This window comes from Delphinapterus leucas, chromosome 4, assembly GCF_059928025.1.
Source record: "Delphinapterus leucas isolate spDelLeu-1000000601 "Yukka" chromosome 4, BTC_Dleu_Yukka2, whole genome shotgun sequence".
Taxonomy (NCBI): Eukaryota; Metazoa; Chordata; class Mammalia; order Artiodactyla; family Monodontidae; genus Delphinapterus; species Delphinapterus leucas.
In genome coordinates this window covers 81,202,966-81,228,782 of record NC_143132.1, presented here as the reverse complement: position 1 = coordinate 81,228,782, position 25,817 = coordinate 81,202,966, and the positions used below count along the sequence as shown (strand labels likewise).

At 40.7% G+C, this 25,817-nt stretch overlaps 1 protein-coding gene across 15 annotated transcripts in view; it reads right to left on the bottom strand.

Annotated features, from left to right (window-relative positions):
* DGKG (diacylglycerol kinase gamma) overlaps positions 1-25,817 on the bottom strand; it is a 206,741-nt gene that overhangs the window by 120,164 nt on the left and 60,760 nt on the right. For 13 of the 15 annotated variants that reach the window (XM_089910732.1, XM_089910719.1, XM_089910730.1 and 10 more), the window contains exons 6-11: positions 13,899-14,069; positions 10,554-10,603; positions 7,190-7,264; positions 6,359-6,481; positions 1,765-1,882; positions 127-215 (exon numbers count right to left, since the gene is read on the bottom strand). In XM_089910732.1, the coding sequence (XP_089766858.1) occupies positions 127-215; positions 1,765-1,882; positions 6,359-6,481; positions 7,190-7,264; positions 10,554-10,603; positions 13,899-14,069 (626 nt within the window). The remainder of the gene's footprint in view (positions 1-126; positions 216-1,764; positions 1,883-6,358; positions 6,482-7,189; positions 7,265-10,553; positions 10,604-13,898; positions 14,070-25,817) is intronic. The other 2 variants (XM_089910727.1, XM_089910731.1) reach the window with 2 other exon arrangements.

Here is a 25,817-nt window from a genome sequence, read left to right as displayed (position 1 = left end):
GGTCCTCAAGGCAGAAAAGGGACTGTATAAAGCTCCCAAAGCCCCTTTCTGCCCAGGAATCTGTGGAGATGGACATGTTGCCTGGGACACAGCATGCAGGAGAAGAAGGCAATAGGTATCACCAACCTCGCCGCCCCTTTTGGTTTTTGAGTTCGTTTTGATACACCCAGGAATGTTTTTGGATACACAGCGTTCATGGACAGTGTATTTACAGTCTGAAAATAAAAATAAGAAAAGTGACTGTGAGTGACCACGTAGGGAAGGTCAGCCATCCCCCTGCCCCCCACCCCAGCTGAGGCCCGTGCCTCCCTCTGCGTGGCCAGTCAGGGGCAGGGGACATATGGAGCTGACCTTGCCTAATGGCAATTCAAGTCTCCAGTTGTTCACTGAGAAGAGTCCATGGCTATCTCCCAGACATGCTCCTGCACCCTCCCCCCTGCCACACTGCCTTCCACCGCGGGTGATGAACGCAGCAGGAAGACATCCCCAGAAAGGTGCTTTCCGCTTAACGGGAGTGAGGAGTCATCCTGGCTATGCCAATGCCACAGTACTGAATGTCAGGATTTGGGGCGTGGACAGCAAGGCCGGGGTCTTCCTAACTCTGGAGACAGGAAGGCCTGAGCCTGAACTCTGGCTCTGCCCTTTGTAACTACCCACACGATCTAAGGTAAGTTCCTTCAACGCCCTGAAATTCAGGGTTTTCTACAAAATGGGAAGAAGATTGCTTTCTCTTTGCAGCATTACATAATTTGTATAAAGCACCATGTGTGTGGGTCAGAACAGCTATTCCACAAATGGCTGCTGTTGTTACTGTTTACTACTGTGCCAACAGGCCTAGAACGTACTAGGAATGAGGCTGGGCCTATGAAAAGTGGGTGAGAGCTGGATTTGAAATAGGTGCTGGAAAGACAGGTGGGCCCCTACTTTTGCCTGCTGATGCTTGCTCTTGGTAGACACTGGGCCCAGCTCTGCTACGATGACTTTTGTGGCTGGGGTTACCTGCTGCCTGGCTCCTGTGTGCATGGCAGATAAAACATTTTGGTGACCCACCCCGTACCCGACGGCCCTCGCTGCAGCAGCAGCTCCCCAGTCCCTGGAGGGTTCAGGCTGAGTGCTTGCTGTCTGCATCCTGAGGTGGGGGGCAGGATTCTGCACCCACGCAGCCTGGGCCCTACAAAGCCTTCTTGCTGCAGCCCCTCCCTTCTCTTCCTGCTCTGCAAACCCACCCTCTTTCCTACATGACCCCTTCTTTCTTCCTTCTCCTCCATCTCTTTCTTCTGTCCTCCTTTCTAGTCTTCCTCCTTCCTTTTCCATGTGTGTTTTTTTCTCCTCTCCAATCTGACTTGACTAAATGGATTATAAAGCCAAACAAATGGATAATTTTAATTCCACTGTATATATGAATATAGTTGCTTATTAATTAAAAAAACAAACAAACAGGTTCTTCTGACCAACCAAAACATTCACTAGCAAAACTCAATTGAAATTATTATGAGATGCTTTTTAACTACATTTGAACCTTAATAACTTTTTCTAGGCAGTCAGTGGCCTATAACGAGACTCTAATAGGATAATATTTGTCCCTTTGACTTGGGTAGAACAAAAATAGGACATGGAAGTTTTGCTTTATTTTCTGCTGTTGGAATAATATGGCAAATCCCTCAAGCTAGGAAGCAGAGATGCCTAAACTTTTCTGGGAATGGCTCAATCATGTATAGAGCAAGACAGTTCCTGGGAAAAGGGATTTGAAGGAAGTTTACTCACAAATGCAGCACAGGCCTTGCTTCCGAGCGCCCATCAGCATGACATGGCAGAAGTTGCAGTAGGTTGGTTTCTTGAAATGCTTCATGGTCCAGGCGTGCCTCCCGTCCCCCTTGGAGCCCTGCGGGGACAGCAAGGGAATGAGATGCAGGCAGCCCCACTCTTTCTAAAAAGAGTCTCTTCTTATATTTGGAAAACAAATTTATTATGTTATTCACAAATTTATTTTGTTATTCACTTATTTTACTGTTGTAAAGATTATTTTAATAGAAATGCAAATCAAAACAAAATTCTTTGTGTGTATTTTCTAAAATAAGCAAATATTAAAAATTAGGGCCATTTGAGTAGAGTATGTGGTGGGGGGAGTGGAAATCAGAACAATCTTTCTTTCTTTCTTTCAATCATCTATTAATCATCTATTACCTATCAATCATCTATTATCTATAATGATCTATCATCTATCTATCACCCATCTATCTATCCTTTAAATGTTTACAACCTTCAACTTATACATTTCCTTCTTGGATTTTATCCTAAAGAAATCATTTTTGAAAGATAGATGGGCATTTTTGTGCTCTGTCAGATGTTTAACCCAGCATTATTTAAAATAACTGAAAATATCCTAAAGGTCTCAAAATGACCCAAAGGTTTGTGGTACATCTGTATGATTTAATGTTAAGTGGCCATCAAAAACATATTTATAAGAACATTGAATGGTTTGGGAATGTGCTCGTGATACTAAGTTCTAAGGGAAAAAAACAGAATGCAAATTTGATGATATATTATGATCTCAGTTTTATACAATGATACGTTGTACGGGAAAAAACGTCACCAAACTGTTAACAGAGGTTAGCTATAGCTAGCAGCATTATGGATTTATTTTATTCTCTAATTTCTACTTTCTTCTGTATTTTCCAAATTTTCTACAGTGAGGAGGTACTAGTTTTACAATCAGGAAAAAATTAGCTTAGTAAAAACAATGTACTCCTCTCATCACCTTTCTGTGCACAGATAAAACAGCAAAGAGACAGAGACAGAAAGAAATGGTTAAGCCATTTCCCCCTGACTTGGCTTGGAAGCAAATTCATTCTATCTACCAGATAAGCCAAGCCTCACATAATCACACACCTTCCTTGGACACCAAAGCTCCCACCTTCTAGCCCCTGGGAGCATAGGCTTGCTGGAGACTGTGGCTTCAGGAGCATCCCTCCAGGTATGGTGTCCTTGACCTTTTGTCATAGGCTCCATCAAAAGAGTAACACTCAAAAAAAAAAAAAAGAGTAACACTCTTGGGCTGTTGTTAAGGGTAGTAAAAAGTACTGTAAGGTGGTAAGGATTGAGAGAGTCAGGTACATGGAGTCCAAAGTGCTGGATTGAAACCCACTTCTTACTTCTGTGTCCCTCTGGTTTGGGTTGGTCATAGTGGCCAGACCCATTCCTGTGCTCAACTCTTCTGCTAACGGTCTCTAGAGGAGCCCACATGCTTTTTCAAATGCTGGTCTCCTCCTGGGGCCAGGATAAGTTCTTTTCTTCTTACCACCTCAAAACCCTGCTTCTTCCAAAACCTGAGTCTTACAGAATTAAAGCCTTTTTATCTAATGGCTTCTACTTTAGTAAATGGGTTCACTAACTGATTAAATGATCCACTTAAATATCTATTCATTCATTCCTTTGACAAACATTGACCTCAAGGGATTTTTGTAAAAATTAAGTGAAATACTATAAGTGAGGATCCTAATCCAGTGCCCGACACATTGTAAATGAAAACATTTATTAAGTTCCTACTCCGTGCTAGGCAGTAGGGGACACAAAAATAAGTAAAGAGTGCTTTCCTACGTGTAAGGAGGTAGATTTAGACCTGTTCTAGAAATGAAGAAGCAAAGACTCACAGAAGTCATATAAATAGCCCAAGACCACACAAATAATAAGGGACCAAGCTGAGCCCGTAGTCACACTGGGGGCTCTTGCTGGCCTCGGAGCCCATGCTCCTTCCATGCCTCTCCTGTACCTCCACAGACCAGGGTTTTCCTTCATGGACAGAAGGGAAATTACAGCACTCTTAGCAGACCCAGCTCCTTCTTCATCCAGCCCAAGGGACGGTCATTTGACCTGAAATACCTTTATCCGCAAAATCAATTAGTATATGAGAAAGGGAGAGTCAGCTATTTTTATAGATACAGGGTAAGAAGCAAAGGGACCCTGACTTGGGATAAAGTAACATTTCTGCTTGGGTTATAGCACCATCATGTGGCTCCTTTATTTCTGCACGTTGGCGGCTGCAGGGTGTAGGAGTAACGTTCCTTATGCACACCAGGTTTTGGGTTGAGGCTGCAGTTCCCTTGGGAGACAGACTGTTTCTCATACATGCCATTCAGAGATCCCCAGACTTTTCAGTGGCCACATGTGGGTTTTGAAAAAAGCCAAACAAGCAAGGTGGCTTTTAAGACATCGAGGAACGCTTTCCCTAGAACCCCAACTATTAATGTGAAAACATACAATTTAGTGCCTATTTTCAAATAAATGCATAAAATTTCAATTAATAAAAACCAAATGCACATTTGTTTTTTGTTTGCATTATTCCTGAGGTAAAGTATGGTTTTAATACAAGGCTGATTTGGCATCAGGGGGAGACACTGGGGAGAATGCTGAAGAAATAATGTCTCTCCCTCTTCCAGCCATAAAACAGTGGATGCCCTCCAAGCAAAGAGTTGGTGGCACTTTGGACTCAACAAGTCCAAAATAGGAAACAGAACTAGAAATTGGTTCCTTGTGATTAAAATGTCCCATCTCTATTTCCATGTTTCAGAGAAAAAACAGGTGCATTAGAACAGCACTCAAGCAGAACTTCCACTTTGATTCAGCTATAATCTTGAGCCTTGATAGCAGAAAGTATACCTAACCTATTTGAGCACCCCCAGGTCCTAGCTCATGTGGGTTCGTGCACACAGTAGGTTCTTGGTAAGAAATCACTGCATGATAAGTCTGCTGTTACTGAATATGGAAGACGGCTTCTGGTACTAACTAGGTGTGTGTCCATGGGCAAGTGCCTTTACCTCTCTGGTCCTTGGTATGAAAAAGGAAGGGGACAGACCAGGGAGCACCAAGTTCTCTTCCAGCTCTGACCTTCTAGGGTTATAAGGAAAAAGGAGATCCTGGTTCATTGATTTCTATTTAGCACTTGGAAAGAGCTGGACACGCTATGAGATAATTGCAGGATTCTTAGTCCTTGAGTGTTGGAGATGAGGACTCAGCTTTAGTCCTGAATTGCAGAACTGTCAGATGGACACAGCACAGGCAACAACATCAGCTAGAGGCTAACCCAAATGAACCTCCTGTTCTGTCCCTCTCTTTGACATTTCAGTAATCTTGAAGAGGTATTGTCTTACAACCCGTGTGACTGTACCGGTAAACGCTAATGTCACCATTTGTACTTTTAGTTCTAATCTTCCCTACCTCATGTATGGAAGCTACTTTCATGGTAAATAAGCAGACCAGGTCAGATGCCAGTGATTTCACATTAAGCCTCTACATGTATTCCCTACTCTGATCAAAACTGGGAGGTTTCTCTAAAACACCCTGAACTTTCTTTCATGTGGGTCTTTGATCAAGGTATTCTCCCAGCTGCAAACTCTCTCTTCTACCAGCCAAATCATACCCATCCTTGAGAGCCAGATCAAATATCCTAGGTCTTTATCTCAAGAATGGGATATCAAAATCCCACACATCCTTCAGAGCCAGGGCAAACACCCTCCAAAGTTTCTTCCACTGGTCTCACTCCTAAGTGTGAGACGTTCGAAAGTGCAGGTTCTTTGGAGTCAAGTACAAATAAATGCTGGCTATTCTTTTTCCTCTTCGGACTCAGAATCTCAGTTTTCCATCTGTTTAAATGGGTAAAAAAAAATCTACCTTATCTGGTTGTTCTGATTGTTAAATACGATATTATTATGGGCTTCCCTGGTGGCACAGTGGTTGCGAGTCTGCCTGCCGATGCAGGGGACACGGGTTTGTGCCCCGGTCCGGGAAGATCCCACATGCCGCGGAGCGGCTAGGCCCGTGAGCCATGGCCACTGAGCCTGTGCGTCCGGAGCCTGTGCTCCGCAACGGGAGAGGCCACAACAGTGAGAGGCCCGCGTACCGCAAAAAAAAAACAACAAAAAAACCCAGATATTATTATTGAACGCCCTCTGCCTCACAACAAATCAGTATTTTTTCCTTTCTTTCTTCCTTTCCTTCCTTCCTTCCCCAACTCTCTTAGCATTTTTAAACCTAATTTGTGAAAAAGATGGAATTCTTCCCTGAATATTTTTTGCCCTTTGCCTGGTTGAGCATAAGTTTCCGGTGGGTGAATATTGTATCTGTGTTCCCTCGTAGCCCTTAGAACAGTATCTTTATTTAGTAATAATTTAGTAAACGTCTGTCAAATGAATGAATAATATTTCAGGCACTAATAGGTAAAAAGAGAGGACTTTTGGGCTGGCCTAGAGCATACGGGCTGTCCATTGGGAAGTCTTGGGCAGAAGCCAAGGATATTAACTTCCACATGGAACCTGATGTTTCTGAAAAGTGAGAGGTCTTTGACCTCAAGCTTGCAACTTACAGAGTCGTCCATGCCCAGGAGGACGAGCAATGGGATGGTGGTCATCCCTCCGTGGACCCACTCCTGGAGAGACACAAAGCCATCCCGGTCGTAGTCCATCCCTTGTAACATCTCCTTCAATATCTGTGGAATCCATAGAGCAACCACTGTCCACTTTCATCTTCGACTTCTCTGCCCCACCCCCGCCCCGCCCACCCTGCTCTTTTCTTTCTCTTCTGTTCTATGTTTTCTGGCTTGTGTTTTACCCCTTTCCCCTCTGATTCGGAGTGAGTAGAGCATTGAGGGAGCAAATGGGGGTGAGGAGAACAGGGGTCCAGGCCTGGCTCTGCCCTGACCTGTGTGGCCTTCGACAAGCCACCCCAACTCTCTGGATTCTGCTTTTCTCGTCTGTAAACTGGAACTAGTATTGCTATGTTTGCAGCATGGTAGTGAAGATTAGAGAAAGTGTATATAAAACGCTAAATATTATATCGGACTCATAGGAGCCCCCAATGTAATTATTATTATTAATATTATCTAATGATTGAGAAAAATCTTTAAAAGTCTTTCTAGCTCTAAATTCTCTGATCTCTGAGCTCCTGTTATAAAAATTTAGCTTTGGTGAAAGCGTTAGGAGGTATTATTAGGTATTATTATTTGAATTAGTCTACACTTGCCCCTGCCGCCTCTAATCTTTCCTATCAGGGAAGTGGGAGATCAAGGTGTAGGACCCAGAGAAGTCACTTCTAAGAAGATGATCTGGGACAGCCTGCACCGTAAACATGTGTTTCCAAGTCCCACTCTCATCTTGGAAGCTCACTGGAAAGTCACCCCGTGCTTTTGGAAACTCACAGGCCTTAGCTCCGTGGGATCCCACTCGAGATACTGGGCAATGTGTAGCATCTGGTTGACAATACGATCCATCTCCTAGAAAACATCAAGGAGAGAAGCCAACTGAAGATGTGCTTTTACAAGCAAGACTCAAAATCAAACCCCGTGGGAAGATGGGCAGGGCAGAGTGTGAGAAGCAGCTGGTACAATATACTGGCATTCCATCAAGCGCTCACTATTTGTTTTTGTTCTTTATTTCTGCCTTGACCACAAAGCTCACAAGAAACACAGACCGTGGATAAGCCAGAGGTATGCAGAAAGCTCACTGAACACAGACCTCCTCCTAGACCCACCTTCCTTCCCCTATTCTGTGCTTTGACTTAGCATAGAAAGCACTCCTGTTTCCTCCTTCTTTGTGATCCTACAAATACTTACAAACCAAGGCACTTACTTCTTCCCTCTTTTCCCACACCTCATTCCCACAGCTTTAGCAACTTGGGATTCATATATACCCCTTGGGGGTCAGTTTCAGTTGGATGTAGAGCCACTGTGTTGGTCCTTTCTCAGGCACTATGATTCAGATTCCTTTTGGCATCTCCTTTGTTTCCTTTGTATCAAGTCCTGGGTCCAGGACTCTTGGAACAGGAAATTCACGAAGGGTATGTTTGCCTAATGAGTGAGCCTTTTGTTTGGTACCAAGGCCAGGCTCCATCTAAAACCTCACAGAATTGTTGGATGCTAATGAATCAGTGCACTGAGAGTCCCACTGAAACACACTGGACTGAGAAAGCATTTGTATGTCTTGGGCACCACCTAAGATGTCCATAGTAAGGTTGATTTGGGGACACAGGTTGGAGAACTGAAGCAAGGTTTAAAGGTGTTACTTTCACCAGGTAGAATGTTGGGTCAAAATAAGCAAGCCTTTTAAAATTGTACTTCATTTAAAGTAGAAAATAACCCATTTCAAAACCGCAGATGAAGTGGTAGATGCGGATAAGGAAGTGGGCAGAATGGTGGGAACAGGGCTCAGCAGAAGTTCCAATGGAAAAGAGCTCGTGAAACTAGTTGGGTCCAAGATTCAATGTGAGCAAACGATGTGATTCAGGAATGGAGAATTAGACTCAATCTTGGGCTGTGTAAATAGGTGGGCATTTTCAGGGAGCAGAGTGGGCAGATTTCAGGAAGAACTAGTTCCCTGATGTGAATACTTAAAGAGTCCTGGAGGGGTGGGTTCAGTTCTATGCCATATTTTAAGAACGGCATTGACAAACTAGAGCTTGACCAGAATGGAGATTTAAAACTTCCTTATAAGAAACAGTGTAGAAATTAGGAAATATGAGCTTGGGGAAGATTTTTGGGAAGATGTGATAGTACCTTCAAATACCTGAAGGCCTATTGTGTACAATAGGTACTCCACTGGTCAGCTGCCCTGGTCAGCTATAGAGGGCAGAAGTAAGCTGAGGGATGGAGGGAGGGAAGAGTTGAGGGTTGGCCTATTTTGACCTCACCACTGGGTTGGGGGAGGGGAGAGAAGAGCAGAATCAGGTTTTGTATTGAAAATTTCCCTGGCAGACTAGAGATGCCTTGAGTGTGGGAGGGATGCCTTCTCTAACAGTCATCCCCAGTGGCGGAGCGGCTGTTTTAAGGTACTGGGTGAACTCTCCATTACTGGGAGTGTTCACAAAGAGGCTGGGCATCCAACTGCCAGGGGGTCTTGGTGGGAAGTTGAAAGAGAGAGAACTATTTTGAGACTCACTTCAGTCCACCAGTGTTACCTTCCAAATAGATCCAGAATTTAACCACTTCTTACCACCTGCAATGCTGCTACCCTGGTACAAGTTACCATCATTTCTTGTCTTGCTTATTTTAATAGCCTCCTAACGGGTATTCCTGCTTGCATCCCCACAGTCTAGACTCAACGCAGCAGCTAGAGTGATCCTGTTAGGACCTAAGTCAATCATGTCACTCCTCTGCTCAGAATCTCCAATGGTTCTCTACCTCTCCAGAGTAAAAGAGAGAAAACCCTTTCAATCACCTGTAAGGCTTGATAATGCTTTGCAAACGCCCCGTCCCTTCTCATTACTTCTCTGATCTCATCTCCTATTACTCACTCCAACCTCATCTGTTCAGTCATCCTGTTCCACTCACTCTGGCCTCCTAGTTAATCTGCTAACATTCTGGGCATCCCTCAGGACCTTTGGCACTTGCTGTTCCCTCTGCCTGGAAGGTGCTTCCCCATGACTCACTCCTTTCACCTCCTTCAAGTGTCTGTTCAGATGTCCCCTCCTCAGGGAGACCTTCCAGCTAAAACTGCAGCTCCCTCCAATACTTCCTTTCCCTCCTTTATTTTCCCTCTAGCACACAGCTCTATCTAACACATACTTGACTACGCTTTGCAGTGTGTGTGTTTGCACTAGAATGAAAGCATCATGAGGGCCTGGATCTTTGTCTGTTGGCTCGCTGATATACCCCCCGGTGCTTAGAACAGTAGCCGACATATATGAGATACTCAATCAATACGTGTTGATCAAATGCTTGAGAGTCTGTGATTCTCTTGGTGGTTCCCTCGCATGACCCAGCTCACGGAACTGCAATGTGGCTGCAGGGATCCCATAAAGACACTCTGGGGTTGAGTGGGAACCGGGACGATGCAGTTGGTCTAGGGACTGGTTCCCTTTCTTCCTCCCTTTGGTCTGACTCAGCCCCGTGCACTTCAACCTCTGTTAATGAGTCCCATCTCTGACACTGCCAGTCATGAGGACAGGGCCTGTCTGATTCTCGTTGCCTTTTCTCCTCTCTACCTTCTTCCTTTTCCATCCTCTTCTCATTCTATGACCCCTGACCTGTCCCAGCCTCTTCCTGAGGGGAGGTGGGGATGAGACTCAGGCTTTCCCAGGCGTGGTGGGATGGGATCATGTGCTCGGAGCAGACAGAGCCAGACTCCTAGAGCTGGTGCCCTGGGGTATGAGAGGAAGGTAAGGGTAACGCAAAGCACTCCAGCAGTTACCTGCCTTCTCCTGTCTTCTTGCCCTGGTCTCTCTGCCTCTCCCCACCTCCTCTCCTCCACCCCTGGGCTTCAGCAGGAAATTACAGGGGGAATTTCTCAACCAGCTGGGAAGTTAAACTAGATGAGATACTAAAGCATCTCCCCAACCTGAGATTTTGCGATTTGAGCTTCTGGAATGAAAAAGCAAGTTGGAGTTCACTCTCCTCTGGGCGGGCTCTTTGGAAGTAGAAGGCGGGGGGTTCTAGTCATCTCTGCAGCTCATACCGAGACACTGCTATTCCTATGAAGATGGAGCTGAGAGTGTTTGGACTCTCCCTTCACCTGTTCCCCTCTCCCCCAGGCTTTCTTGGATCTTGGAGGGATATTTGGAGAGCTTACCGCTTGGTCCAGGAGACCATTCTCATCCGAATCATAGAGACGAAACATGACTGCAAGAAACACAGAGGTGAGGCTTGAGATGTCCTCCGGGTACCAGGGATGGGCTGAGACTTTGCTGCTGCCAGTTTTTAGGTCCGTTCTGACAATCACTGGAGTGAAGTCCGTTGCAGCCAGTTCACCCACCCTCCAAGGCACAGAGTCTGACCTTCCTTACAGTGTGGGAAGAGGGAGGAGAACCAAGCCACCTGGCTTCTGGGACTGTCTAAGCAATAACTCTGCCGCTGATGAGATCTGGGTCACAGGCGTGATTCCCTGTAGAGCACTCACACCTCTCAGCATCACGGGAACACAACTCAAAGCAGATGCCCCGCTGGTGGTGGGGCAGAGGCACCACAGTTATAGACGGGACACTGCTTCTACTGCACACAGAAAGGGTGTGGAGTTAGGCAGGTTCAGATCTTGGCCCTGTCCTACCACCTCTAGGGCATCACATAAGTCATTTATCTTCTTTAGGCTCAATTTCTTCATCTGTAAGATGGAGATTATAATAGTTTCTTTATCCTAAGTGTTTTTCAAATTAAGATTAATATGTCAGAGATATGCTAAATCTATAGCACTTGGAATGTAGAGAGCACCCAACAGATGTTATTTATTTTTATTTTCTTTCATTAATGAATATTTATATATGGCATTTAATATGTACAACGTACCATCCTATGCACCTTATCATTATTACTTATTTAATCCTCAATAACGGTATGAAGTAGTTATTATTATAGAAGCTATTGTATTTGTTTTTCTAAAAATGTCTACATGCAATTCAGAAACATCTTCTACCATGTTCTAGCTGTAGAGAGGTGATGGAAGATAAAGATTTGGGAGTGAATTTTGGGCAAGGGACTAAATGTTCATTTATGGGATTTGGAAACTTGCCATTTCATTCATCTAAAAGGTAGAGATCCTGTCTGTGGTCTCAGAAGTAAGCAGGGTGGGGAGCAGAGCTGAATACATCTTCATTTCCCTCTCATCCTTTAAAACCCTTCATCATGCCTGTGTTCTCTGTGGCTGACCCTTCCCTTGTGTAACTGCTCTGGACCACTTGGGATGTACCCACAGGGTCACAGCACTCCTGTTAATTTGCCCTTGTGTTGTCACTTCCTTCTACATGTTTTATGTCTCTGGACCTTGTGTTTATTCAGTGGTGTCTCTGGTTGGACTTTAAGTTATTTAAAAGTCATGGGCTTCCGATTCTTTGTGACTCCTCCAAATGTCCTGGTCAGAGACACTCTGGGCCCAGGTGGCTCTAACATGGAGCCCTCTTTGGTCCCACTGTGCATGAGGAGTAGAATGAGGAAGTGTGAGCAAGCATCCTACTTTTTAGCAGCATGGCCTTGGGCAAGTCATTTAACTTTTCCATGCTTTCTTACATATAAAATGAGAACAATCATGTCAACTATCTAGGGTTACTGTGAGGTTAAAATGAGAAGATGCATTTAAAGTGCTTAGCAAAAATAAGGTGTTCAGTGATGAGTTATTATTGTTATTACATTGATGATGTGTGGGATTTCAGGCTATCATTTCCAAAAAAAAAAATACATGCTTGGTTATCTAGAAAAAAAACTTAACTTGGTTTCAATCACTAAAATCAGAGATGATTTGAATTAATTTAATTAAAAAAAAGAAAACTTTATAGGACAAATGACCAAGTTTCTGCAACAAAGAAGTGTAGGGAAAAAAATAAGCAAAAGATGAAGAGAGACTAAAGAGACGTAGTAACAAATGGCAATGTATGGACCTTACTCGGATCCCAATTCAAACAAACAGTGCTTGAATTGTTCCCCAAGTAAGGGAAAATAATGAATACTGACTGAATATTTGATAACAGTAAGGAATCGTTTTCTTTAGATGTGATTGTGGTGTTGTGGTTATATTTAAGAAAAAGTTATATTATTTTAGAGGTACATACTGAGATATTTACAGATGAAATTATATGACGTCTGGAATTTGCTTCAAAATAATCTGGGGCAGAAGAAATGAGTGGGAGGTATAAATAAAACAAGACTGACCACAAGCTGGTAATTGTTGAAGGTGGTTGATGGGCACACGGAAGTTCTTTGTATTCTCTACTTTTATCTGTGTTTGAAATTTTCTGTAATAAAAAGCTTTTAGAAATACAGTTTTTTTTCATTACCATCACAGGACTCAGTCTGAGAGGCACTAATACGAGGAATTTGCCACATTTGTTCCTCTCTGGTAGTTATGAACAAATATAATGCCTGAAACTCAAAATCCAACTGAATGTGGGAAATAATTTGACATTTCCCTTTTAACATTAGTCAGAAGAAACAGAAATCTGGTACATTTGCTTCCAAATTAGCATTTAAGACTTGTAATTGTTAACCCTGCAAACCTAGGGGGGAGGTTTTAAGCTGGCTAAGAGAGCAAACGGTTTCATTTTGTTTTGGGCAAGGGTTATAACCTTTGCCAGACTTTTCCTAATGCTTAAGTTTCACTGACTAGTCCGATTATTAGCTGGAATTTTGACTTTTGCTATAATGTGTATGCTTTTCCCTCAGTGTCTACTAAGATCCCAAGAGATGCCAAAACAATATATATTTTTAACAAGGTCCTACCTGTCATCTGTTTCAAAGTTTGCCTGTAGGCTCACAAAAGTCAGCGAGACCGTCCCCAGAGTGAGTCATCTGCGAGACTGCAGGCTGCTTCAGCCACTGTGGGCTTTCCTTTCTGTCCCCAGCTATTATTCTCCTTCTGAAGACATGTTTTTGAAACCAAGCTCAACTCCCTTAATTAACTAGCCCTCTTTCTCAAGAGGCCAAAACACTTGGGGTGGGGGTGGGTGAAGACATGGAAATAGGCTTTAACAAGATAGAGGTTGATTAGATCTCAAGAAAAAAAAGAGTTCTTCATAGTTAAAGAGTTGCTTGGGCATGGAATAGGGGAAGGAAGACAGATGTTGAAAATCTTCCCTTGAAAAATCTTCTAAGAGGAGGCAGCAGCTTTCTGATTGGAGGCTTTCAGGAAATCCTGCCAGCAAAGGAAGGGAGTCTTCACCCTTTGCAGAGACCCCTTACCTTTCCAGATCTTGGTTCTCAATACCAAGGTCTCCAATGCACCTTCCACCCTATACAACTGGTACTGTGTTCCAGGGAAGATTCTAGGAAATATTCATGTCACTGCTGGTGACAGGGCAGAAAAGCTCCCCCAAGGAGGCAGGACCCATCCCCAGGATGCCAGATCAACCTCCAGCCTGTTTAGAACAATAAACAGGACACTAGCTCTTCCTCTAGGAAAAAGTCGAAGCCCCTTGACAGGGTACATACTTACACTCTAGCTTATCCTGAGGTCTCCCCGTTTCCAGCAAGGACAGGTAACACATGACATCCTTCAGGTACACTATGTGGGATTCTGAGCCTGAAGACTGAGCATCATGGTTTCCCACGGGGGTCGCAGACACTTGGTCTTTAGTTGGCACTTGCTTCTCCGTGATCTTAGATTCTGTGACAGGCAAGAGGAAATCATCCAAAGGACACAATGTTTAGTAAACATGAAACCCTTTGTTGCCCCATTCTTTTTCACGGTAGAGACAAGAATTTTATGAGTGTCTTCAAAAGCACGGATTACATAGATATGATCAAATCAGTGGCCCTAGAAATCCAGATTGTAGAGTTCATACTTTCTGAATGAACCCCATACTGACCCTTTTAAGAGTCTATAGCCTTATAAGAAATTCACCTATGCTCTGCGAATTTTAAGAAAAGATGATAGTGAATTTTAGTAATATCAATAGCCAACAGGTAAATGTCATTTAGCCTAATTTTGGGGGGGAACACACCCAATTTGTAGAGGTAATTTTGTCTGGGATTCCAAAAATCCAGACTATTGGTTATCTACCAACATACTGTTTTACAATTTTCTTCTCAAATGCATTGAAAGATAAATAAAAAGATGAAAGTTCGAAAGAGAAAACTGGGATTGACAACTAATTTCCAGAAACCAGGAAGAATTGTGACTTACTGAAAGCTTAATCAGTTGTATAAGGGAAGTATAGAAAGTGGCTTGTCATACCACAGGGACAGAGTGCATTTATTCAGAGAACCAAGGTCCCAAGCAATGGCAAACAGTTCAGCTCAGGCCAACAGAACCGTGCTAGATGAAAGCCTACCAGGTCCTAGGGGTTAGGTTGTGGTTTGAGAAGGGAGTTAGCCATCACCCAGATGCACAGTGGGTGAGACCAAAGGCCACTGACATACTCTGTATGTTACAAAGGGTCCTATGAAGAGACCAACATGGGACCCACAAAACAGAGTTGCAAAACAAGGAAAGGAAGCTTCATCATGAAGTCTCAGAGGACAAGATCTCTGGAAATAATTTCCTACCGGACAAGACCCTCGGTAGGTTGCAAGAAGGTGTAACTTCTATTAAACAGGAGCAGAAAGCCTCAGGGGTGAGCAAGTTGAGATGAAAACACAATAGGATGAGACAACAAGGATAGTGAGGTAGGGGAAAACTGCCATGAAATTACATACGCAACAGAAGTATTAAAATCATCACTGGAGGAAAAGTTATGGAAAAACGTAACTTAATAATGTATAAGACAAAGGTGAAAAATTCTTTGTATAGGGTAGCCCATTATGCCCCAAGTTATGTTATATCCTCAAACTATTCATCCATTAAAACACTATTAGAATGACTTCTATGCCAACTAAACTGGAATAAGAGGGACCAGATTTACCCTCCTACTGGTGCAACTAAAAAAACTGGACAAAAGATATGAAACAATGGTCCATAGGATATTGCATATGGCCAACACCAAAGGGCAATCCCAAGAGATGGGAAACAAATGAGGTGATCCCTACAAATGCCACATCTTACTGACTGGAAAGAGTTTCTAGGCTGTGGCACAGGGAGGGGAAACCCAGGCAGATCCTGGAAGTCTCTCTGAGTTGCAGAGATGGAGCTGGGAATCCTGGGAGTCCAAAGTGACTGGAGTTCACAGAGCAGAGCACTGAAGAGGAGGGAGTTGCACAGAGGGAACTCCAGCTGTCTCTGCAGAAGGTCCCTTTGAGTAATCAGCAGAGAGTTCCCTCAATTATTCATCTGAGTAGTGATTAGCACAGATGTGTGAGGAAACTACCTGAGGCTGGGGAAGGAATCAGGATGAGAGGGAACAATCCCTGGAAGGCATAGAGAACTAAGCATAGTGTCTATTCCCAGCAATCAGAGTAGAAAACTCCCATAATTCATGAATCATTGAGTAGAGTACTTAGAGAGTCTTGCCTTGCTAACTGGGCAAAATTAGCTCTAGAAAAAATGCCTTCCTAAAAAAAAAAAAAAATGCCTTCCTGGTCCTAGCTAACAAAAGCTTGACCCAAAAATGTCAACTTACCACCAAACCAGCTTTACAACAAATGCTAAAGGAACTCCTCTAGGCAGGAAACAGAAGAGAAGGAAAAGACCTACAACAACAAACCCAAAACAATTAAGAAAATGGTAATAGGAACATACATATTGATAATTACCTTAAATGAAATGGATTAAATGCTCCAACCAAAAGACACAGACTGGCTGAATGGATACAAAAGCAAGACCCGTATATATGCTGTCTACAAGAGACCCACTTCAGACCTAGGGACACATATAGACTGAAAGTGAGGGGATGGAAAAAGATATTCCATGCAAATGGAAATCAAAAGAAAGCTGGAGTAGCAATTCTCATATCAGAGAGAATAGACTTTAAAATAAAGCCTATTACAAGAGACAAAGAAGGACACTACATAACGATCAAGGGATCAATCCAAGAAGAAGATATAACAATTGTAAATATTTATGAAGCCAACACAGGAGCACCTCAATATATAAGGCAAATGCTAACAGCCATAAAAGGGGAAATCGACAGTAACACAATCATATTAGGGGGCTTTAACAAACCACTTTTACCAATGGACAGATCAACCAAGATGAAAATAAATAAGAAAACACAGCTTTAAATGATACATTAAACAAGATGGACTTAATTGATATTTATAGGACATTCCATCCAAAAACAACAGAATACACTTTCTTCTCAAGTGCTCATGGAACATTCTCCAGGATAGATCATATCTTGGGTCACAAATCAAGCCTTGGTAAATTTAAGAAAATTGAAATTGTATCAAGTATCTTTTCCGACCACAACGCTATGAGACTAGATATCAATTACAGTAAAAAAAAAACTGTAAAAATTACAAACACATGGAGGTTAAACAATATGCTACTAAGTAACCAAGAGATCACTGAAGAAATCAAAGAGGAAATCAAAAAATACCTCAAAACAAATGACAATGAAAACACGACGGCCCAAAACGTATGGGGTGCAGCAAAAGCAGTTCTAAGAGGGAAGTTCATAGCAATACAACCCTACCTCAAGAAACAAGAAAAATCTCAAGTAAACAACCTAACCTTACACCTAAAGCAATTAGAGAAAGAACAGAAAAACCCCAAAGTTAGCAGAAGGAAATAAATCATAAAGATCAGATCAGAAATAAATGAAAAAGAAATGAAGGAAACAATAGCAAAGATCAATAAAACTAAAAGGAGATTCTTTGAGAAGATAAACAAATTGATAAACCATTAGCCAGACTTATCAAGAATAAAAGGGAGAAGACTCAAATCAACAGAATTTGAAATGAAAAAGGAGAAGTAACAACTGACACTGCAGAAATACAAAGGATCATGAGAGATTACTACAAGCAACTCTATGCCAATAAAATGGACAACCTAGAAGAAATAGACAAATTCTTAGAAAAGCACAACCTTCAGAAACTGAACCAGGAAGAAATAGAAAATATAAACAGACCAATGACAAGCACTGAAATTGAAACTGTGATTAAAAATCTTCCAACAAACAAAAGCCCAGGACCAGATGGCTTCACAGGCGAATTCTATCAAACATTTAGAGAAGAGCTAACACCTATCCTTCTCAAACTCTTCCAAAATATAGCAGAGGAAGGAACACTCCCATACTCATTCTACGAGGCCACCATCACCCTGATACCAAAACCAGACAAGGATGTCACAAAGAAAGGACTCTACAGGCCAATAACACTGATGAACATAGATGCAAAAATCCTCAACAAAATACTAGCAAACAGAATCCAACAGCACATTAAAAGGATCATACACCATGATCAAGTGGGGTTGATCAAAACTACAATGGGGTAGCACCTCACACTGGTCAGAATAGCCATCATCAAAAAATCTACAAACAATAAATGCTGGGGAGGGTGTGGAGGAGAGGGAACCCTCTTGCACTGTTGGTGGGAATGTAAATTGATACAGCCACTATGGAGAACAGTATGGAGGTTCCTTAAAAAACTACAAATAGAACTACCACATGACCCAACGATCCCACTACTGGGCATATATGCTGAGAAAACCATAATTCAAAAAGAGTCACGTACCACAATGTTCATTGCAGCACTGTTTACAATAGTCAGGACATGGAAGCAACCTAAGTGTCCATTGACAGATGAATGCATAAAGAAGATGCAGCACATATATACAATGGAATATTACTCAGCCATAAAAAGAAATTAAATTGAAAAAAAAAGAAATTAAATTGAGTTATTTGTAGTGAGGTGGATGGACCTAGAGTCTGTCATACAGAGTGGAGTAAGTCAGAAAGAGGAAAACAAATAACGTATGTTAACACATATATATGGAATCTAAGAGAAAAAGAAAAAGGTCATGAAGAACCTAGGGGCAAGACGGGAATAAAGATGCAGACCTACTAGAGAATGGACTTGAGGATATGGGGAGGGGGAAGGGTAAGCTGTGACAAAGTGAGAGAGTGGCATGGACATATATACACTACCAAACGTAAAATAGATAGCTAGTGGGAAGCAGCCGCATAGCACAGGGAGATCAGCCTGGTGCTTTGTGACCACCTAGAGGGGTGGGATAGGGAGGGTGGGAGGGAGGGAGATGCAAGAGGGAAGAGATATGGGGACATATGTATATGTATAACTGATTCATTTGTTATAAAGCAGAAGCTAACACACTATTGTAAAGCAATTATACTCCAATAAAGATATTAAAAATTAAAAAAAAAGTAAAGAAAAATAAAATGACCCACGTTTGAAGTTTAAAAAAAAAAAAGGTTCTGAAGAACCTAGGGGCAGAACTGGAATAAAGACGAAGCAGTAGAGAATGGACTTGAGGACACAGGATGGGGGAAGGGTAATCTGGGATGAAGTGAGAGACTCGCATGGACATATATACACTACCAAATGTAAAATAGATAGCTAGTGGGAAGCAGCCGCATAGCACAGGGAGACCAGCTAGGTGCTTTGTGAACACCTAGAGGGGTGGGACAGGGCGGGTGGGAGGGAGACGCAATAGGGAGGGGATATGGGGATATATGTATACGTATAGCTGATTCACTCTGTTATACAGCAGCAACAAACACAACAATGTAAAGCAATTATACTCCAGTAAAGATGTTAAAAAAAAAAAAAGGTCAAACTGTTTCCAAGTAAACCTAAGTGTATCCCAAAACAAAGCTCAGGAATATATATAGGAATACAAAAATATCTAGTACAAACAATGTAAAATTTTCAAAGTTTGGCATTCAATAAATTATTGCTAGGTATGCAAAGAAGAAAATATGGACAATAATAAGGAGAAAAATCAACTGAAATGGATCCAGAAATGACGAGATGATACAATAGACAAAACGTTTAAAATAGTTTTTATAACTGTATTCCATATATCTAAGAAGCTGGAAGAAAGACTGAACATGTTAAGTAGAGACATGAAAGATATTTAAAAATGCCCACATCAAGTGTCTAGATATGATATGCTAAATGAAAACTATAAATATACTGAGTGGGATTAATAGATTAGATATTGCAGAAGAAAAGATTAGTGAATTTGAAGCATCACTACAGAAACTATCCAAAAAGACTACAAAAAAAGAAAAAAAAGAGTATCATACCGGTGAGCTGTTGGACAACTTCAAGTAGTCAAATAAACATGTAATTGGAATACCTGAAGAAGAGGAGAGTCAGGAGCAGAAAAAAAATTAAAGAAATAATGGCTGACATTTTCCCAAATTTGTTGATATTTGATAAAAACTATGGAACCTCAGCTACAAGATGCTCAATGAACCCCAAGCATAAGAAATATATATAAAACTATACCAAGGAACACCAAAATCAAATTGATTACAATCAGTGATAAAAATCATAAAAGAGGCCAGAGAAGAAAAGACACCTGATATAGAGAGAAACACAGATAAGAATGACTATAGCTTTCTTACTGGAAACAAAGTATGCTAGTAGCCAGTGGAACAACATCTTTAAAGAACTAAGAGAAAAAAAAACCTGTCAAATTAGAATTCTTTTTTTTTTTAACATCTTCATTGGAGTATAATTGCTTTACAATGGTGTGTTAGCTTCTGCTTTATAACAAAGTGAACCAGTTATACATATACATATGTTCCCATATCTCTTCCCTCTTGCATCTCCCTCCCTCCCACCCTCCCTATCCCACCCCTCTAGGTGGTCACAAAGCACCAGGCTGATCTCCCTGTGCTATGTGGCTGCTTCCCACTAGCTATCTATTTTACGTTTGGTAGTGTATATATGTCCATGCCACTCTCTCACTTTGTCACAGCTTACCCTTCCCCCTCCCCATATCCTCAAGTCCATTCTCTAGTAGGTCTGTGGCTTTATTCCCATCTTACCCCTACGTTCTTCATGACCTTTTTCTTTTTCTCTTAGATTCCATATATATGTGTTAGCATATGGTATTTGTTTTTCTCTTTCTGACTTACTTCACTCTGTATGACAGACTCTAGAATTCTTTACTCAGTGAAATATCTTTAGAATTAAAAGGCTAAATAAAGAATTTTTCAAATGTACAAACCATATAGAGCTGCGTTACAAAAAATGGTAAAGGAAATCCTTTCACTAGAATTACACTATATGGAAACCTGGATTTATACACAAGAATGATAAGTACTGATAAATACAAATAGATAAATATAAAGAATATTTTTTATTAATTAAATCTTAAAAAGATAGTTAACTATGACAATAACAACATATTGTGTGGTTTATAACATGTAGAAGTAAAATGTAGAAGTACAAAGCACAAAGACCTGGATAAGAGAAATGGAGGTATGTTGTTGTAAATTTCTTATAGCATATGCAAAATGAAATTCTGCTACTTGAAGGTAGACTGTGATAGTTAAAACAACTAAGATAAGAAAGGAGATAAAGTGAAATCATAAAAAAATTCAATTAACTTAAAAGAAGGCAGAAAAAGGGAAAAGAAGAACAGATAGAAAAAAGAAAACAAATAGCAAGATGGTGGTTTTAAACCTAACTATAACAATTATCACAGTAAATGTAAATGTTCTAAAACTCTAACTAAAAGGCAGATATTGTCAGATTGGATTAAAAAATAAAACCCAACAACACGCTTCCTATAAGAAAGTCAATTTAAATATACAGACACAAATACATTCAAAGTAAAACAATGAAAAAAGATATACCATGGCAACACTACTTAACCAGAGTGGCTATATTAGTTATGAATATAATTATAATAACATAAATTTCAAAGCAAAGAATATTACTAGGGATAAAGAGAGTCATTTCATAATGGTAAAGGGGGCAAGTCATTAAGAAAACATAATAGTCCTAAACATTTCTACCTCTAGTTCTTTACCCAAAATGAATGAAAGCTGTCTGTCCAAAATTTGTATACGAATGTTCATATTTTATTTTTAATAGCCAAAAACTGGAAACAACCCAAATGTCCATCAGCACATGAATGGATAAACAAATTGTGGAATAGCTACCTGTATACTGAAATACTAATCAGCAATAAAAATATGTTAATTACTGATACTCACAACAACATGGATGAATTTTTAAATTATTATGCTGAGTGAAAGAAGCCACATGGAAAAGAGTACATACTGTATCAATCTATTCATATAAAATCTAGAAAATGCAATCTGGCTTCTAGTGACAACAAGCAGATCAGTGGCTGTATGGAGATGGAGATGGAGATGGGTGGGTAGGGAGGGTGGGAGAAAGGGATGATAAAGGAAACTTTTGAGGCTGATGAATATCTTCATTATATTGATATGGTGCTGATTTTATTGGTGTATACAGACATAAAAACTTATTAAGTGTACATTTTAAACATGTACAATTTATTTTATGCCAAATTGTGCCTCAATAAAGCTGTTTTAAAACAAAATTGTCAAAAAAATCAAAAAACAAAATTGTCGTTATGTGCAGATAACATAATACTCTACATAGAGTACCCTAAAGACTTCATGCAAAAACTGTTAGAATAAATGAATTCAGCAAGGTAGCAGGATACAAAATTAATACACAGAAATCTGTTGCATTTCTTTATACTAGCAATGAAATATCAGAAAAAATTTAAAAATCCTGTTTAAAATTGCATCAAAAAAACCCCACAAAAATCCTAGGAATAAACCTAACCAAGGAGGTGAGAACTATAAAACATTGATAAAGGAAGTTGAAAATGATTCAAAGAAATGGAATGATACCCTATGCTCTTGGATTGGAAGCATTAATATTGTTAAAATGGTCATACTACCCAAAGCAATCTACAGATTTAATGTGATCCTTATCCAATTACCCATGACATTTTTCACAGAACTAGAACAAATAATCCTAAAATTTATACAGAACCACAAAAGATCCAGAATTGCCAAAGCAATCCTGATGAAAAAGAGCAAAGCTGGAGGCATAACCCTCCCGGGCTTCAGATAATACTACAAAGCTACAGTAATCAAAACAGCATGGTATTTGCACAAAAACAGACATATAGATCAATGGAACAGAATAGAGAGCCCAGAAATAAACCCATACACTTGAGGTTAATTAATCTTCGACAGTGGAGAATATACAGTGGAGATACGACAGTCTCTTCAGCAAGTTGTGTTGGGAAAGCTGGACAGCCACATGTAAATCAATAAAGTTAGAACACACCCTCACGCCATACACAAAAGTAAACTCAAAATGGTTTAAAGACCTAAATATAAGATATGACACCATAAAACTCCTAGAAGAGAACATAGGCAAAACATTATCTGACATAAATCATAGCAATATTTTCTTAGATTTTTCCAAGGCAAAAGAAATAAAAGCAAAAATAAACAAATGGTACTTAATCAAACTTAAAAGCTTCTGCACAGCAAAGGAAACCATCAACAAAATGAAAAGATGACCTACAGAGTGGGAGAAAATATTTTCAGATGATGCAATTGACAAGGGGTTAATATCCAAAATATACAAACAGCTCATAAAACTGAATGTAAAATAACCCAATCAAAAAATGGACAGAAGACTTAAATAGACATTTCTCCAAAGAAAACATATAGATGGCCAACAGGCACATGAAAAGAAGCTCAACATCACTAATTATTAGAGAAATGCAAATCAAAATCACAATGGGGTATCACCTCACACCAGTCAGAATAGTCATCATTAAAAAGTCTACAAATAATAAATGCTAGAGAGTGTGGGGAGAAAAGGGAACCCTCCTACACTGCTGGTGGGAATGTAAATTGGTGCAGCCACTATGGAAAACAGTATGGAGGTTCCTTAAAAAACTAAAACTAGAGCTACCATATGATACAGCAATCTCACTTCTGGGCAGAGAAGAAAACTCTAATTTGAAAAGATACATGCACCTTAATGTTCATAGCAACACTATTTACAATAGCCAAGACGTGGAAGCAACCTATGTGTCCATCGACAGATGAATGGATAAAGAAGATGTGGTGTATATATATACAAGGGACTATTATTCAGCCATTAAAAAGAATGAAATAATACTATTTGCAGCAACGTGGGTGGACCTAGAGAGTATCATACTAAGTGAAGTAAGTCAACAGAGAAAGACAAATATTACATGATATCACTCATTTGTGGAATCTAAAATATAATACAAATGAATTTATTTATAAAACAGAACCAGACTCACAGACATAGAAAACAAACTGATGGTTACTAAAGGGGAAAGGGAGTGGGGGGAGGAGTAAATTAGGAGTATGGGATTAACACATACATACTACCATATATAAAATAGATAAGCAACAATGATTTACTGTATAGCACAGGAAACTATATCCAGTATCTTGTAATAACCTATGATGGAAAATAATCTGAAAAAATATATACCAGAATGACTTTGCTGTATACCTGAAACTGACACAATATTTTATATATATATATATATATATATATATATATTTATTTATTTATTTATTTATTTGGTTGCACGGGTCTTAGTTGTGGCATGCAAACTCTTAGTGGCGGCATGCATGTGGGATCTAGATCCCTGACCAGGGATCGAACCTGGGCCCCCTTAATTGGGAGCGCGGAGTCTTAACCACTGCACCACCAGGGAAGTCCCTAATACAATATTATAAATCCACTATACTTCAATTAAAAAAACATTATTACAGCCTTTTCTAAAGATCCTTTGGTTACCAGAGCTTTGACTGGATCTTGAGCCATTGTTCTAGTCCTCATTGAGGTCTACTGTTCAGGCCAGCAGTGGAAATGCTGGGGCCTAGAGGGACTGAGTGACACACAGTCCCACTGGTGTCCTACCTGCTCATGTTGCCTTACAGGAAATAACCCTAACCCACACCCATCCAAGCACATCCCTCTGGGACTACCCTCTTCCAGAGCACAGAGGTTTTGCCCAGGTGCCACATCACATACCCTTCTAAATGAGGGTTCTTGGGCAGAGATGACTTGTTCCACCTTCTCTCTTAGTCTCTGTATTACTTCTTACCTTTCAGTTGGGCTGTGTGGAAAGAGCGCCAAGCTAGAGGCAGAAAACTGGGTTTGTGCTAAATGGTGTGTGATCTTGCACAAGAAGGCTTATTCCCCACACCCAACCTCAGTTTTTTCATCTGTTAAAAGACAGACTTGCATTAAAATTGATGTTTACCAAAAGTTTTGAATGACATGAATAATGTTTGTGAATATAATGCTAAGTGAAAAACAAAGCTGGATCCAAAATTATATATATACAGTCTGATTCCAGTTCTGTAAAAAATTTATGGAAAAAACCCTACAAGGATACATATGTATAGGGGTGTGTGTGTGTGTGTGTGTGTGTGTGTGTGTGTGTGTGTGTGATCACATTGGTAGATTTAGGTGATTTTGTTGTTTCTTTAGTTTTTTTGTACTCTTCAGAAAATTTTTTATTGATACAATGTGTTACTTTTAAAACTGGAAAAATATATTTAAAAAAATGGAGGGACTTTCCTTGAGACTCCAACAGTCCAAGCTGCTGAACCATCTCAATAGCCTGAGGAACTAAATAAAAACCAGGAGAATGAAGTTCACATTGTTTATCCCACCTTTTCATGGGCATTCAGGGAAGGGTGATTTCAGCCCTTCCTGAGCTGACATCCTGACAATGACATGTTGCTCAAGGCTCTGAGCCGACCTCTGGACTCAGTGAAACCCCTGTCTGCTGTGCTTATGGACCCAACCATGCCCCCACCTGGCTCTGGGAATGAATAACTTAAAGCGGGTTGTTCTAGATCTGAGCTTGGAGCTTGATCTGATAGGCACAAACAGCCATATCAAATGAGAATAGAGTTTCTTCTTCTTGGGCAACAGGAAAAGGGTGGAATTTTCAACAGATGGTCTGATCTAAGGTGATTCCAGAACTTGGCTCTTCCTTGTTGGCAGAGGCCCTGCTCTGTGGCGTCCACCTGTCCCTACATTCTTGTTTTTGGTGAATAGGGGCATCTAATTAAGACATTCATGGAAGGTGGCCCAACAGGAAAAGGATTTGCTACTTAACATCACAAGTTACAAAAGAGGGTGAAAAAATGCTGTACATCTCCCTGGGCCAGCAGTTAGATAACTGCCCTTTCATGACTGGACCACAGGAGACTGATATGCTGCATGCATGGGAAAACAGTGCATGACAAATCACTTCTCCAGGAGCAAGTCTCTGGAAGTTGTTCTGAGACCCCAAATGATACAGATATTGCAAATAAACATGGTGGTCAAATAAGCCAGCCAAGGTCTATTATCATCATTCATTATTTTTTCTCAAATATCACATAATGACAGGATCCCCACTAAGTCCTTGTTTGGTACCTTGGAAACTTCAGCCACTGAAACAAACTCTGCCCAGACAATTTGGAACCTCAGGGAATGAAGTGTAACTTCTCTCAGGTTC